The 15,820-nt window shown below is 41.1% G+C and overlaps 1 protein-coding gene across 2 annotated transcripts in view; it reads left to right on the top strand.

Moving 5' to 3' along the window:
- LOC132823261 (uncharacterized) overlaps nucleotides 1-15,820 on the top strand; it is a 67,445-nt gene that overhangs the window by 13,005 nt on the left and 38,620 nt on the right. For both annotated transcript variants that reach the window (XM_060836913.1, XM_060836912.1), the window contains exons 4-7: nucleotides 1,851-2,192; nucleotides 7,078-7,353; nucleotides 10,514-10,855; nucleotides 10,934-11,203. In XM_060836913.1, the coding sequence (XP_060692896.1) occupies nucleotides 1,851-2,192; nucleotides 7,078-7,353; nucleotides 10,514-10,855; nucleotides 10,934-11,203 (1,230 nt within the window). The remainder of the gene's footprint in view (nucleotides 1-1,850; nucleotides 2,193-7,077; nucleotides 7,354-10,513; nucleotides 10,856-10,933; nucleotides 11,204-15,820) is intronic.

Genomic DNA, 15,820 nt, shown 5'->3' with positions numbered 1-15,820 from the left:
GCCACAAGGATGTGTTTTGGGACCACTGCTGTTTTGTCATCTTTATAAATGACTTAGACGCAGGCATAGGTGGATGGATTAGTAAATTTGCAGACAACACGAAAGTTGGTGGAGTAGTGGACAATTTGGAAGAATGTTACAAGATGCAGGTGGACTCGGATAAACTGCAGAATTGGGCTGAGAGGTGGCAAATGGAGTTCAATGTAGCTAAATGTGAGGTGATGCACTTTGGGAAGAATAATAGGAAGGCAGAATACTTGGTCAATGGAAAGATTCTTGGTAGGTGGATGTGCAGAGAGATCTTAGAGTCCATGTGCATAGATCCCTGAAAGTTGCCACCCAGGTGGATAGTACTGTGAAGAAGGCATACGGTGTATTCGGTTTCATTGGTAGAGGGATTGAGTTCTGGAGCCGCAATATCATGCTGCAACTATGCAAAACACTGGTGCAGCCACATTTGGAATATTGTGAATAGTTCTGATCGTTCCATTCCAGAAAAGATGTAGAAGCATTGGAAACGGTGCAGAGGAGATTTACCAGGATGTTGCCTGGTCTGGAGGGATTGTCTTTTTGAGGAAAGGCTGAGAGATTTGGGTCTGTTCTCATTGGAAAGAAGAAGGCTAAGAGGGGATTTGATAGAGACATACAAGATGATCAGAGGATTGTATAGGGTAGACAGTGAAAGACTTTTTCCTAGGAGGATGATGTCAGTTTGTACGAGAGGTCATAACTACAAATTGATGGGTGATAGATTTATGGTAGATGTCTGATGCAAGTTGTTTACGCAGAGAGTGGTAAGAGTTTGGAATGCCCTACCTGTTAAGGTAGTCATCTCAGCCACATTAGGGAGACTTAAACAATCCTTAGATAAGTACATGGATGATTTTGGGATAGTGTAGGGGGACGATCTGAGAACAGTTCATAGGTGGGTGCAACATCGAGGGCCGAAGGACCTATTCTGCATTGTATTGTTCTATGTCATATGTTCTATGAACAGAAATCAAAGCAAATGGTCTTTCGTGTCCGATACTATCTATAATAAACCCAACAGTATTATCCCTTTACTCTGAAGAAAAATGGATTTAGGTCATTGATCCTTAAGGATTCTCTGACCTTGATTATTATTTTAGAAAAAAAATAAATCACCTGACTGCTTTAGAAAACATTCTGAGTGTGCAGGGAACTAAATAATAGAGAATATCTGAGATCATTATCATCCAGACCCAGACCTTGCCCCATGCCTCAACCTCTCATCATCAGAGCCTTTGATCCCAGGCTCCCATTCTTGATGAGCTTGAGGGAGAGGAGGCCATTTTTTTCCCTGTGTTTATCAAAGTCCCAGCTCCAATGCAATCACTCTTCCCCTGGCAGTATCTCCCCATTCCATCCAGACCTTTATTTTGCAGTTCTCCTTCAAATATTTGTAGATGATGATTTGAATGTGTCCGGTAAATGATCATAGTAAACTTCAGACTTAAGGTGTGCCTGGGGTCACCCATGGCAAACAGGAAGCTTCTGAATGCATTGAAATGGATTGTCAACTTTCACAAAAAAGGACTTGCTTCTGAAGATGATTCACTGGGGGTGAGTTTTCAGAGTGGATTTGTCTCTGTTGCATTCTCGACTGGGGGAGAGTGCACCCAGGAAATGCCTGTGCTCCTCCCAACTCAGAAACACTATTCCAGGGAAAACAGATTGGAAACCTGTTGTAGATGCATCTGGTACAAATTTATCTCCAGTCAACTAAATTAATGATATTAATAGTGACATAAATTAGATGAAAGCATTATGATTTGATATTAAAATACTACCATGGTTTAAAATGCTATTATGATTCCTCTTTCTAACAGGAAATTTGATTTATAAGTATTTTGAAGATGGACATGGTGATATTTCATTAAAAGGGCCAGACAATCCTGGAGAGGGTACTTTTGTCTGGGAATGGGAACCACACTCAGGGCAAGAAAAACAGCAGCTGGTTAATTTTCAGAAAACAAGGACGAGGTCATGGTGTGCAAAACGGAGTGAATACTATAGAAACAATAACTGGCACAGGTCACTGTCCTGTGATCATCATTCCCTTGATCTGAGTCTTAGAGAGCCCAAATTCGACTTTGCGGGATTGTACACCCTGTTTCAGACACGGCCGAATGAAGTCATCCTGAAAAGGTACAACATTTTTGGGATCAAAGGTGAGTGAAATATCATTTGGAAAGATTCAATAAACTGATTGTAAACAATTGGATATGTTCAGATGGGATTGCATAAGTTTTAGTCATGCAGTGCACAAAGAGCATTTCTCACTGAAACACAGGGGGATATATTCTCTTCATTGTTCCTTTTGAAATCGTCAAAATGAGCAAAACTATCTTGACAATTTCAACATTAGAACAACTGGATCAATCTATATAACAGTGAGTTTGTACATGGGTCACAGTCTCTGTAGCATGTATTGATTTTTTTTAAAACACTAACCAGTTACTTCTGGTAATTTTCACTGTGGCACTGTTGTATAGGTTTCTGTTCTGTGATTTGCACATCCACAAGATGATGTGGCATTCCTTTATTGCCATTTCCCCTAACAGTGTTGAAATCATTGAAAAATCGGGAACTCTGTCATTGCTCCCGTTCCACCCTATTCCCTGTCTTGCTCCAGCTGTCATGTTTGCTTTCAGTCCTGCTGTAATCCTGAAATCTATTTTGTCCTCCTGTTCCCATCAACGACTAAATGTTTAATGTAAGTGTAGGAGATGGGTTAATATTTCTTGCCCAACCCTAGTTGCTCTTGGGAAGGTGGTAGTGAACTGCCTTCTTAAACAATTGCAGTCAATGTGATCTCGGTGGTATGGCTCAGCACTGATAGATCTTAGGTTTGGCTGGTGGGTCATCTTACTGGCCACCTTCTATTTCATGATGTGATTGACCTAAGTCTCTTCTTTTAAAGATTCAATTTTTAAGAAGGCAGCTACAGTTACAGTGCCACAAGCTGATGGGAAGAGTGCACTGGAAGTCAAGTTGGAAGTCAATATTATGATCATCACAATTGTGAAAGATGACCAAATTAATCATAAAGATGTTTCCCATTGGTCTGTGACCATTTCCCTACTTTTGTTCATTCATGGAATGTGTGTCACTGGCATTTGTTGTTCAACCCTAATTACCTAGAGGGCTGTTAGAAGTCAACCATATTGCTTTAGGTCTGGAGTCACACATAGGTCAGACTGAAGATATGGACCCCTTGAAGGGGCCTCTTGGTTCAAGACTGGTCAAAGGAATCAACTGAATGCAGTCATAATGAAGCAACGTCATTAGTTTAATAAAGTAAGGCATCCTGACACAATGCTGTTCAGCACACGAAGGCTGAAGCTTCTGTGTTCAGTGGCAAAATTGCACAATTACAATTGAACAATAAACATTTTATTTTTTTGAGAGACAGTACAGTCTTAATTACAAGAAAAGACAATCAAGTATAATAAGGTGACATGATTGAGAGCAGAATAATCTAATGATATTCCCTGGGAAAGGGGTCTTAATTACAAGAAAAGTCCAATCAACCGTATTATGGTGACATGATTGGCAACAGACTAATCCAATGATATTTCCTGGAAAAAGGTTCTTGTTTCACATAAATCGTCATGTCATGGTAGCAGTTCAAGGTTAGTTCGAATGGTCAATTATTGTGTCAGAATTCATTTTATGAAAACTCCATTGTTTGCTTTATCTTCTATTTCAACTAATTCAACAAAGCAGCAGTACAGGTTCACACTGTCAAATTATAACTTTAAGTCATATTGTTGTGTTATTTTAAATTGAAAAAACATTCTGTGGTTAATTAAAACCTCCATATATTTGTTGCTTCTGACAACAGCCTAAGTTCAAATTTTAAATACTCAAGACCAGATAAGAATGTCAGGATTGCTTCCAAAAAGGGCATGAGTGAACAAGATGGGTTTCCCTGGAATCAATAACATTTTCGCAATCATCATGTGGGCCTATGGTGGCACAGTGGTTATCATTGCTGCCTCACAGCACCTGAGGCCCGGGTTCAATTCCCGACTCAGGCGACAGACTGTGTGGTGTTTGCACATTCTCCCCGTGTCTGCGTGGGTTTCCTCCCACAGTCCAAAGATGTGCAGGTCAGGTGAATTGGCCACACTAAATTGCCCGTGGGGTAAATGTAGGGGTATGGGTGGGTTGTACTTCGGTGGGTTGGTGTGGACTTGTAGGGCTGAAGGGCCTGTTTTCACACTGTAAGTAATCTAATCTTAATTCCAGATGTTATTGAATTCAAATTTCACTATCTGCCATGGTAGGATTCAAACCTGGATCCCCAGGACATTACCTGGGTCACTGGATTAATAATCTAGCAATAATCCCACAAGGCCATCTCCTTTAGTCTTATCTAAAATAAGAGAAATTCACACCAGGTTTCCTGAATGAACAAGGAAGCAACATCTGATTTACTTTAACAAACTTACAATGGCAAGAAGAGATTGATAATTACAAAGATGCAAATGAAAAATCTGCCCAATTTAAATCCAGACAAATTGGGTTCACAGAATAGACAAGAGAAAGATTGTAAAAGAATATCATGGATGATATTCATCAGTTAAAAAGACACAAACTTTGTGGATCAATGCCAAAACTACAAAGCGAATATGAGATGATCTACTCACATTCTAGTTTGTTTTTTTGGGATGGTATCCTGCTGTAGTGAACGTTGGTGATGTTTAATTCAGCAGCCATTCAGTTGGAATCAAGTCTTGGCTTGCATTCCCAGCTCTTTCTTGGAGATAGTGAGGACTACAGATGCTGGATAGTCAGAGTCGATAAAGTGTGGAGCTGGAAAAAACACAGCAAGTCAAGCAGCATTGGAGGAGCAGGAGAGACAATGTTTCAGGTCCTGATGTAGGGTCCTGAACTGAATCATTGCCTCTCCTGCTCCTCAAATGCTGCTTTACCTGCTGTGCCTTATCCAGCTTCACATTTTAACAAGTCTTTCTGCCTCTCTGAGTACTTGAATGATGTTTGTTTTCGCTCTCAGAGGGAGAGCAAAAGAATGGACTCGCTCACTAACAGGTTTTTGGAAGGTCTGAAAATCAACAAAAGTCTGTTCTGACAGTTCAGTGAGAAACTGTCACATGAAACCAATCCAAAAGATGTCACTGTGTAGGTTCCTTTAAATACCCAAAAGGGCCTGGGGCTGAATCTTATTTTTGTTTGGCTCAGTGGCAGATTTATCGATTTGTGTGGAGGTTTTTTCACTTTCAGGTTGTGTGTAATTTTTTGCTGTATCTTACTCAACTCATCAAAGTAAGTACCTCACCTGCACTACGAGACACCCCTCCCTCCTGATTCTAATCCACACCTATCAGCTGCCCTTTCTGAAAGATATCACCACTCACTAGATATCTGCCACATGCCTGCATACATTGCCACTATGCCACATTTGAAATGCCACTGTGCACCCAGACAGGTTTTGGCATTCCGAATCTGCCCTGCCCATTGATGGAAAGTCATTCCAAAGCTGCTAGTGAAGGGGGAAATGGTGCCACGGTTCTCTGATGGGGATATGGAGATCCAGGAGATGGGGATGTCCAGAGGAGACATGTCCTTTTCCTGGCGAACCTGCTGAGGAGGTCATGGTATCAGAGCCTGGCAGTATGGTTGAGGTTGCTACCCAGAACCGTGCTGTATCCACAGTCAAGAATAGCCAGCAGTGCCACAAGAAGGTCAATTACCCCTCTCTGCTCAGCCAAGGTAAGTCCCACCATCTTCTCTCTGCTCCTCATACTTAAACTCTGCTCCAGCCTCCACCTCCAACCACGGCCCATACTCTGTCGCTCTCACTGTTGCTCCCTGACCCCATTGCACATTCAGTGGAATCCCCTTCACAAGTTTCATTCACGCCCTCTTACCCTAACACATTTGCACTCACTGGTCAAGGGTGAATGTCTGACTGTCCCGGGGGAGATAGCCTGATTGGGTCAGTACTTTATTAGCGTGATCCACTCCGAGATCCTCCCTAATCCCTACCTTTCAGGGAATGAGAGTCTCTCCAAACCCAGTTTAACAGTGATGCACTGATCCTGCAGTGGGAGGGACATCAAGTGTGCAAACACCCTCTCACAAGATTTGCAAACTCCTCACATATGTAATGAGCTGACATCTACATAACTTTGTGATCTACCCCAAGCTGAAATAATATTCAATTCTGTGCATGGCTCCATACTTGTCCTCCAGATGAGAATAATACATTCAGTATGTCCTTACTTTAGTTGTTGTTACATTGAAGTGAATTGGACCTTCTCTCTCAGATCAATGATCTAACACTGCCTTATCCAGGTCAGACTTCACACACCAGGGTCAGTGATCAGAGCCCTGTCCCAGAGTTTCACACGGCTCACAGGGTTGAGGTAGAGGGTGTTTGGAAGTTGGGAGCTAATGGATGCTACTGTTTACAAAGAACATTTTGAAGATCTGATCATTACTGGCCATTTGTCAAGTGGAACTGCATGTGAGAGAGAGCAGTATTAGAACAAGCATTTCCTGAAGGGCCATTCGTCCTGGAGGCAAATACTTGGAACTAAACTCAGGAACATCTTTTGAGGCCACTGATTGAAGTTGCCAGTGGGGCTGTGATGACCATGATGTGGATTATTGTGCAGGTACCCAGCAGCTGTGGAAACTTGTGTGTTCAGCACAGAATAGAATGGGAGCCTTCTCAATGTCTGATGATGTGATGTTACCTTTCAATCACAACCTCATCCTTCACTATCAATGGTAGTCTCGATATCCCCAACTGCCATCCAAAGGAAACTTACCCTGACCCAATATCCTCCAATGAGTTCATGGCTAAAGTATATTACCTCTGCTCTCTGTCTCACTGTTGGAGCAGGACTCAGGTTGTTTTTCTTATTACCCTGATAAGATGGTCTGTATGTAATTTGTTTTTACTTGTTTGCATGGAAAGAATCAAATGCTCAGGAAGGGCACATTAACAAGTCAGTGAGGTGCTCGTCATTGGATTGTATCTGGCACTGATTACACTAATCATTCCTGATGTGTTTTCCATAGTTGAATCAAATGCCAAGTACCCTTACCCCAGGGTGGGCAGCGATGTTACCCTCAGCTGTACCATCTCCAAACTCTCAGATACAGTCTGTCTCCAATGGAAACGGAGAGATTTATCTCAGCAGAGAGATGGGAAAACCGATCAGATACGAGTGAATAACACAGTCTATCTGATGGTCAAACATGTTACCGTGGAGGATGAGAAGCTGTATGTGTGTGAAGTACAGGAAAATGGATTCATGGTTCTCGAAGTGAATCAAGACTTTTATGTTGATGAATGTAAGTGCTGTTTCCTCATTGTGAATATTAAAGGATCACTGTTATAAAACCGTTACATGTAATGTGAACACGTGAAGCTGTACCTTCAACTGAGAACTCCAAGAACCCAAACTTGCAGCAAACACCCAACTACATGTCTCACTGATTCATCATATTGTATTTCTGTCTTTCTTTGAAACACATTTGCTATTTATACTTTATATTATAGATTTAATTAGTGAAAATCAAATGTTTTGGTTTCTGAACTAGCTCACTTTTTTTCACAATTTCAGTGTGGATAAGGTGATAGGGAATAGGAAGCATAAACAAGTACCTTGTTCCCATCATTATTTGTCTGCAGCTGGTCAAATGCCGGCATATTCAGTCATCTCTATTTCTTCTTTATTTCACCCAAATGCAGGTGAAGGTGAAGTAGCATAATCCTACTTACTCGTTAGACAGGGATGACTGGCAACTGTTTAACCTGAGGGTCACCATGCTTAAAATGTGGGGTTGAATTGAGAAGATGGAGACTTTTGGCAACCTCAGCAAATGCAGGAACTGCACCTTCTCTGTTTGCATCCCTGTGCAATGTATATCAGCTGGTCAGCCAGCTGAGCTAACCAGCCTCCATTATAAATGCTTACTGTCTACTCCAAAATACTACATTGAGCATTTATCCTCTTTTTCATCCAAAACCCCACCCACAGCTTCTGCCACATCCCTCTGTCCACCTTCCCTACTCCAAGTACACATCATTGGTCTCATGGTCATCATTGCATTTGTAATTCCTGATTTTATTTGAATTCAAATTTCACCATTTGCCATGATGGGAATTGAATCTGGTTCATTATTTTAGTGTCAATACTGATAGTCTATTGATATTACCACTCAGCTATCACCTGCCCACATCTTTCCCTCTTAACCCTCGTCTCTTATCGCTCCTTCTCCTTCAGCTATCCAGCCAGAATGCACTCTTTGTGACAATTGTTTTATAAGAAGGGAGCAGTTACTTGATATATTTGCCTCCATTACTGCATTGAGTCCTCTGTATCTGTGACAGCATGAGCTTGCAATCAGGACACACTGTATTTTGAAGGCATGAGTCCATCTGATCTTGTGGGAGTATGATGGATTAAAGGCTGTTGTTGCACTGGCAATGTAACAACTGAGGATAGCTGCACATGGCTGTACAGGTATTGGGCTCCTGACTGTTGGGGACCCCTTCCATTGGCAGAAAAATGCACATTGTAATTCTGTCCCTCCAAAACAAAATACCCTCCTACTTTGGATGTAGCTCTTTTCAACTTGATAGAGAATTGTGAAGTTCATTAGAAGATCACATGGAGAGATTGAGGTAGTTCTTTGGGCTAATTGAGTACCTCCTGCTTCCAACCGCCCGATTTCCTCAATTCACTTCCTTCCTCACTATGTTGCTGTAATCCTTCATTCTTCACCCCTTTATTCTGGAACCCATCTTTGTCACAGCTGATGTCCACAAACTGGCCAGACCCCTCTCTGTCAATGTGTCAAAAACCCCATGCTGAGCCTGAATCTTCCCCTGATCAAGGCAAACTGCTCCCTGATCTCAAAAGCCCACATGGTTCCAAACTACAACTTGCAAATCCCAGCCTACAACACTCTCCCAGTAACTATTTCCTCCATGTTATCCTACACCACCTGACATGAGTTGGTTTCAGACTAGACATTGCCCTGGACATAACCTTCCCAAACCTAGACTGTCGGCAAACCATGAACCAATGGACGGGCTGGAGGACAGTCCCTTGTCAAAGTCAAAGTACGTAGAGGCTTCAAATTGCCCAAGAGGGAGTACCTTAAAAGATTTTTCAACAATCAGAGAAAGGTTCCCCACCCCCACCTCCTGTACATGGAATGGAGAGAAATGGTAAACTGCTGCTTCTACAATCACACCTGAGTTGTTTTTTCCCCTTCTTTACTGATCAGTTTAGTAGTGAGTCTATCAGCAGCCAATGTAAGTGAGAAACAGTCTGTGATTTGAGGCATGGTGAGCAGTGAGGACATTCAGTACAGGCAGTGAGGAAAATGCCAAAGGAGCGTTTTCTGTGAGGCCAAGAGCTGACAGCTGAGATCCTGGGGTTGCAGGCTGAGGGGGTGAGAGATGGAATGTGTGGAGGGTTGAGTTTTCCAAGATCTAACTTGAGGCAGAATAGGGGTTTAGCCTTTCGTTGAGGCTGGAAGGGGATTTTGTCTGCTAGATCTAGGATGTGGGAAACTGTCAGAGGATGGGAAAAGTTGAACACAACAATCAGAGGAGAGGATTGGGTGTGTAGGCTGGGGAGAGCAGGTTTGTGGTAGCAGGCAGAGGAGAGTAGGGTTTAGAGTGTCCAGCAGCGGGAGGGCATGGTTAGAAGCATCAAGCAATTGAGGGGAAGGTTGGTGTGTATCCAATGGAGGGTAATGTTATAGGACGGGCTCCAGGCTGCAATGTGTGGTTGTGCTTTGAATCAAATGCGAATAAACACCTCGATACCTACAGATGAGATGGTCAACCCACCACCCGTGGAGCGAGAACTTCATCACTGGAGTTTATCTCAATGCCGAAAATCTGGTCATTTTACCTACTGCTCAATTAAGTGCACCCTGTCTCATATTCCTCTCACCATTTCTGAGACTAGAATATCCCATTGCCCTTTTCAATAACCTCAAATTGCAGTTAAATTGAAGCGATCACTTGCAGCAGGATTACATGTTGTTGCTCAGTGTCAGAATATTGGGAATTGGATGTCTCAGAACAAAGAACAAAGAACCATACAGCACAGGGACAGGCCCTTTAATGTACCAAGACTACACTGACAACTATCTTTTTAAGTTAAAAACCTTTTGCCTCCACTCAGTCTGAATCCTTCTGTTCTTTTCCTATTAACTTATCCATCAGGATGCTTCTTAAATCTTTATATCATCAAAAGGAAACATATTAAAATGAAAAAAAAATTCATGATTTTCGACAAAGTCTACCTTTCTACATATTGATCTCAACTAAAGTTTAAATAGTTCATTGTTTTGAAAAACTGATAACGCAATGTTTTAAAGATCAACATGAAAATAATTTAATGCAACAATAGTCTTTTGCTATTTTGCCTTTTCCCTGTCCTTGCTCAAGCATAAAGTTCCAGCATGTGATTCTCTGTCTCTCTCATAGATTTACATCAACAGAGCTACACTCTTTATCGCTCAGGCACAGATCGCAGTGAACTCAACCTGATTTGTTATTCTTCTTCTTATTATTATTATGATACTGCTGTTTGGAGCTGGAGGTCAGATGCTCAACATGAGGAGAAAATCATAACATTTGCTTCAAGATCTCAATCCCTCAATATAAACAGAATTCACTTTGGGAATCGACTAGTCCCCACAACGACAAGGTTTGATGGCAAGAATTTCAATGTGAGGATTGTCCCAGTCCTGTTTGAAGATGCAGGAGTTTACACATGTTCAATGCAATCAAATACAATAGTGACCATTACATTAATCACAGTTAAAGGTAGGGAACAGAATGTTGATGATGTTTTCAATGATCAAGCAATTGTTTAAACGCTAAACTATTTTCTTGTTTACACAGTCACAGTAGAGCCTTCTGATGTCGAAACTGTGGGAGACTCCGTTACCCTGATCTGCTCTGTCTCTGATGTCACTGAATCAATGAGACTTGTTTGGGTCAATAGCAATGGTAATATTGTTGAAGAAAAGGCATTTACTGTGAGGAATAAAGAAGATAAATCATTGAGACTGATTGTTGGGAAAGGTGACAGAGGCAGTGGGAAGTGGACATGTGTTTTGTTTCATCAAAACATGCCTCAGGTTTCAGTCCCGTACTATATGGAACTCCATGGTAAGTGACTCAGGGCTTGTTCTTAACAAATAGAATCCAAAGGAAATATTGTTCCCATTTATTGCTCTTAATGGCAGTAGTAACCCATCCTTTATATCTTGTGTATAAGCCTCTACAATGGTGCAGTTTGTCAGAAACTTTCCCTGAGATAACACCTCACTGTCTGGAAGACAAATTGGTTAATTAGTCATTTATTACAACAATGTGCATTTGGAAAGTGGATGAACATTTGACAGAGAGTGTTAAATGTTTGTAGTTTCTGTTCCATCAAAATTTGGAGTGAAAGCTGATAATCTACATGAGATGGTAAATTTGTTCATGAAGCTAACGTTTGAAACAGCTTACCGTTGTAAACCTTGAGAGCTTAACCTACTCTTCAATTCACTGTGTCACAAAACCATGTGTAACAAAGCAGAGATATTGTAAAACAGACAGAGATGGCTCTGATTTTGGACAAAATAATCCAGGAATTTTTTCAATAGTTATTAAGCATCATAACAAAGGCTGTGGAAAGGATATCTGAAGACTAGGCCAGTGTTTGAGCAGAAGAAGTTGCAGTGACTCAGTCTGACCATAGAATGATCATTATCATTTGTTTTGTTGTCAATGTGTTGAAATTTTCTTAAATATTTCATGAACCATATGGAGTGCGAGAAAGACCAATTTGACCTTTTCTCTGTCCTGCTCACACAAACAGAATGAGACCTCACAGAATAGATACCATCTTTTCTGTAAAAAACTGTTTAACAGATGAAGCTAAAAAAAATGCATTCTTTTCAAGCATCATGTTTTCTCTTTTTCCAAAAAATTTCAAAGTCTTTACCTCTTTTAGACAACTCTCTCCTATTGCCTTGCCTTATTTCAATTCTCAAACTTTATGTGCTGTATTTTCCCAATTCGCCCCCCAACCCTTCATACCCTTTGACCCTTTTGCTTTCCTACCATTACCCTGAGTTTATGATCTGGTAGGTTAGGGTTAGGGTTAGGGTTAGATTTCCTTCTCTGCATCCTTGGCATTATCTGGCGGTTTCCTTGATACATTCACATTGCCTCATTATGAAGAAAAACACAAGAAGTCCCATCCTGCTCTCCCTTTGAATATCCTGCCTAATACATCTCGTGCTCTATATGTTCCACTCACTGGTCCACTGTTGATCATATATAATCTCCAAGTGTCTCAGCTCCCACCACCATGAAACAGATCTCCCTCAACAGTGTCCGTGCACTTGTGGAAATAAGCCTTTCATCGCTGTGCTTATTGTAGATAATTGGATCAACAACATGGTCTTCACGGGAACCCGGCTAAGAGTAGACAATATATTTTATTTCCATTTGGCTAGAGAGTCCTTTCCAAAACCTTTCTGATTTTTATGTTATGGAGACATTTCAAAAATGTCACAACATTCAAGGCTCTGGACCAAGTGTGGACAGTGGAACTAGTGTAGTTTAGAGTTAGTTTCTGTTGGTGCAGACCCAATGGACCAAAGGTCCTCTTCTACACTTTATGATTCCCTGATTCTGAATCATTTATGGCCCCAAATATGGCCATTTAGTCCATTGAGTTGCAGATTCCAACACGATTTTGTGACTTGATCTGTCTCCTTTCTCCTCATATACATTTTCTCAGTTGCATATCCCACTTTGTTCCATCCCCCTCCCCTCTCCCCCGTCATCCTCATTCTCTACTGCACACTAATCAAATTGTTCTCACTGCAATGTATTTACTGCTTTCCTCACTCAACTTTGCACCAAATGATTTCTTATCCTTGGGGAACTTCAACATCTGTCAGAACTCAGCATGTTCTGGGATCATTTCATCCATTTTGCACTTTATCTTCACCCCTCTCATTTAAATTCTCCAGTTCATATTTCCCAACTATGTCTTAATGTCATTTCATAAAACATCCCTATTCCCATGAAATCAATCAGGAAAGGCCATCTCTGATCACCTGCCTCTATCAATCTCTAACTACATCATTTTTGTTTTTGATATTAAAAATATATTTGTCTGAGTGCTGCTTGAGTAGGAAAACTTTGAGCTGGAAGTTTGATGAGTGCAGCAGTTATGGGAAGGGAGGAACTACAATTTAGTTAAGAAAGATATATTAACTGAGAAAAAATATACTTCAGGACATGTGTCACAGCTGCAGCATGTGGGAGCTTCTGGATCCCATTCAATCCATTTGAAACCAGAACTGTCCAGTTTGTAGCTTGTGGAGCGTGGCCTGGTGTCAATGAGCTGGAATGTGCCCGCATTTAATGCCAATCTCTCATTGCCCTTGTTGTGAAATTGGGTGGAGTATTTGTGGATTAGGAGGTCAGAAGTTAGGAATTTGTGTTTGCAAAGTACTAGGGGTTAAGGCTTTGCGTGCTCCTTTTAAAAGATCATGTGCTTTATCTGTGCTTCGAGATTTAAAATGGACGCCTGTGAGCAGCAACTTGAGAGTTTGCAAGTACATAAAGAGCACCTGAATTGAAACATTTGTATCAAAAGGCCGTACAGTGAGCAGGTCAAGCAGCAGTTTTTATCAAGCAACAGGCTTTTGAATTTGTCAGTCAGTATGAACCAGATACTTAGATACTAAAAGCCTGTTAATTTTAAGTCTGATGGTTTTGAGAATATACTGCTTAATTTAAAACAGCAACACAGAAAATATTTATCTCCCACAGCAATCTGTGAAAATTTGAGAGTCCAAGAACCATTTAAAGCACAAATAAAGAACAACTGTATTTATAGCAGAAAATAATTAACTAACAGGTATTTAAACTCCTTCCTCTAACCTATATTTGACCTTCCCCTTTTATAATATTAGTCCGATAAAACCGCCCAATTAAGATTTACCAAACATTCAAGTTTTTAAAAACAGTCAGATGTTGAATCTTCTCTTCCTTGGTTTTCTGTTCGTCTTCTGAGAGTTTTCTGTTTCACAGGTCACTGATTGATTCAGAGAGCTATTCTCCAGGCAGTCTGCAGATGTCATTGACTTGGCAGATCTCCTCTCAACTATTTAATTTTCCCCGGACTGATACCCCCCACAAAGCATTGTATTGTGTCATTGTCATTTACGATAGTCAATATTCATAATTCAAACTTAATTGGAATTTGGTAATTTGGGGAGCAGAATTTAAACTGATTGGCCTAATTTGAATCTGTTTTGTCATTTCCAGGCAACCAGCTACCCTGACTTTCAACCAAGTGTTACATTTTTACCTTATTCAGAACACTTGGTGCTGTTAGCTTTTAACTCTCTTAAAGGTACAGTACACCCAGATTTTCACAACAATATTAGCAATCCTATTGCAAGGAATATTGATATGTCATCAAGGAATAAAAAGCATAGGGCAGGGGCAAAGACCACCACTCCAAACCTCCACCCACCGCTCCCACCCAGCCCCCCCACACCCCCTGCCCCCACCCCACCCCCAGAGTTAGCTGCCATTCACCAACGTTCGAGAGAGAGAGAGAGAGAGAGAGAGAACCGTCAGCTGTCAAAGGTTCCTCAGTGACTTTAGCCAAATAACAACGGTATCAAGCACACAACTGGTTAATATTCCTGACAGAAGAATCGACAGAGAAGGCACTGAACTTCCTGGAAGATTTATAACATGGCTGTAATTTTGAGAGACTAAATCTAGTGTTTTTCTATATATAGGTGGGAGTTTTATTTATTAGAACAGCATACCATTAGAATCTTGCTTTGTTCAGAAATAGTTATTCGTTAGAAGGGATTTATTTGATTTGTTCATAGTATAGATAATCTGTTCACTGTTAGAGTTAGATAAATAAAGTTTACTTGTTTATTTTAAAGTGAGTGTCAGCAATTTATTTTCTTTAACCTCTAGAAGTTACTGTAGAGCAGGTTACACCATTTTTCACACACCTTTTACAGATTATAGGGCAAAGGTGCTCCTCTTTGGGTGTTTCAGTCTCAGTTTTACTTCTGAAAATGTGTTGCTGGTTAAAGCGCAGCAGGTCAGGCAGTATCCAAGGAACAGGAAATTCAATGTTTCGGGCAAAAGCTCTTCATCAGGCTTTTGCCTGAAATGTCGAATTTCCTGTTCCTTGGATGCTGCCTGACCTGCTGTGCTTTAACCAGCAACACATTTTCAGCTCTGATCTCCAGCATCTGCAGACCTCACTTTTTACTCAGTTTTACCTCTGCTTTATAACACCATTGAGAAGGTGGTGGGGAACTGCCTCATGATCCTCTGCTGTTCATTTGGTGTAGGAAATCCAAGTAATTACCTGCTCATAGTTGCTCCTAGTAAATGTCACCAAATACTGTCTAATGATGTTGAAATTGACCTTCCCCCAATTTAGATGCTTAATTTCTGAATGTTCCTTTTCCCTTTCCATAATGAAATAACTGCACAGAGGCTAGTATCCTGTCATCAAGTCATAGTACACTGGCCATGCTCGGAGTCAGTCCTCAACTGAAGAGATTCTAATCTCCTGGTTATATTGGTCAGCCAAGGCTTTCCTGACTGGGGTTGGGCCAATCAAGAACCTTATAGAGAATAAGGTTGCGCTTCTCCCCCCAACCCAAGTCCAGAGATGTTGGCCTAGTCTTTGACTTGTAGATTTTCTTGCGATGCTTTCACCCCAGGTCCAGTCCC

The sequence above is a fragment of the Hemiscyllium ocellatum genome, chromosome 16 (genome assembly GCF_020745735.1).
Source record: "Hemiscyllium ocellatum isolate sHemOce1 chromosome 16, sHemOce1.pat.X.cur, whole genome shotgun sequence".
NCBI lineage: Eukaryota > Metazoa > Chordata > Chondrichthyes > Orectolobiformes > Hemiscylliidae > Hemiscyllium > Hemiscyllium ocellatum.
This window is presented reverse-complemented; position numbering and strand designations above follow the sequence as displayed.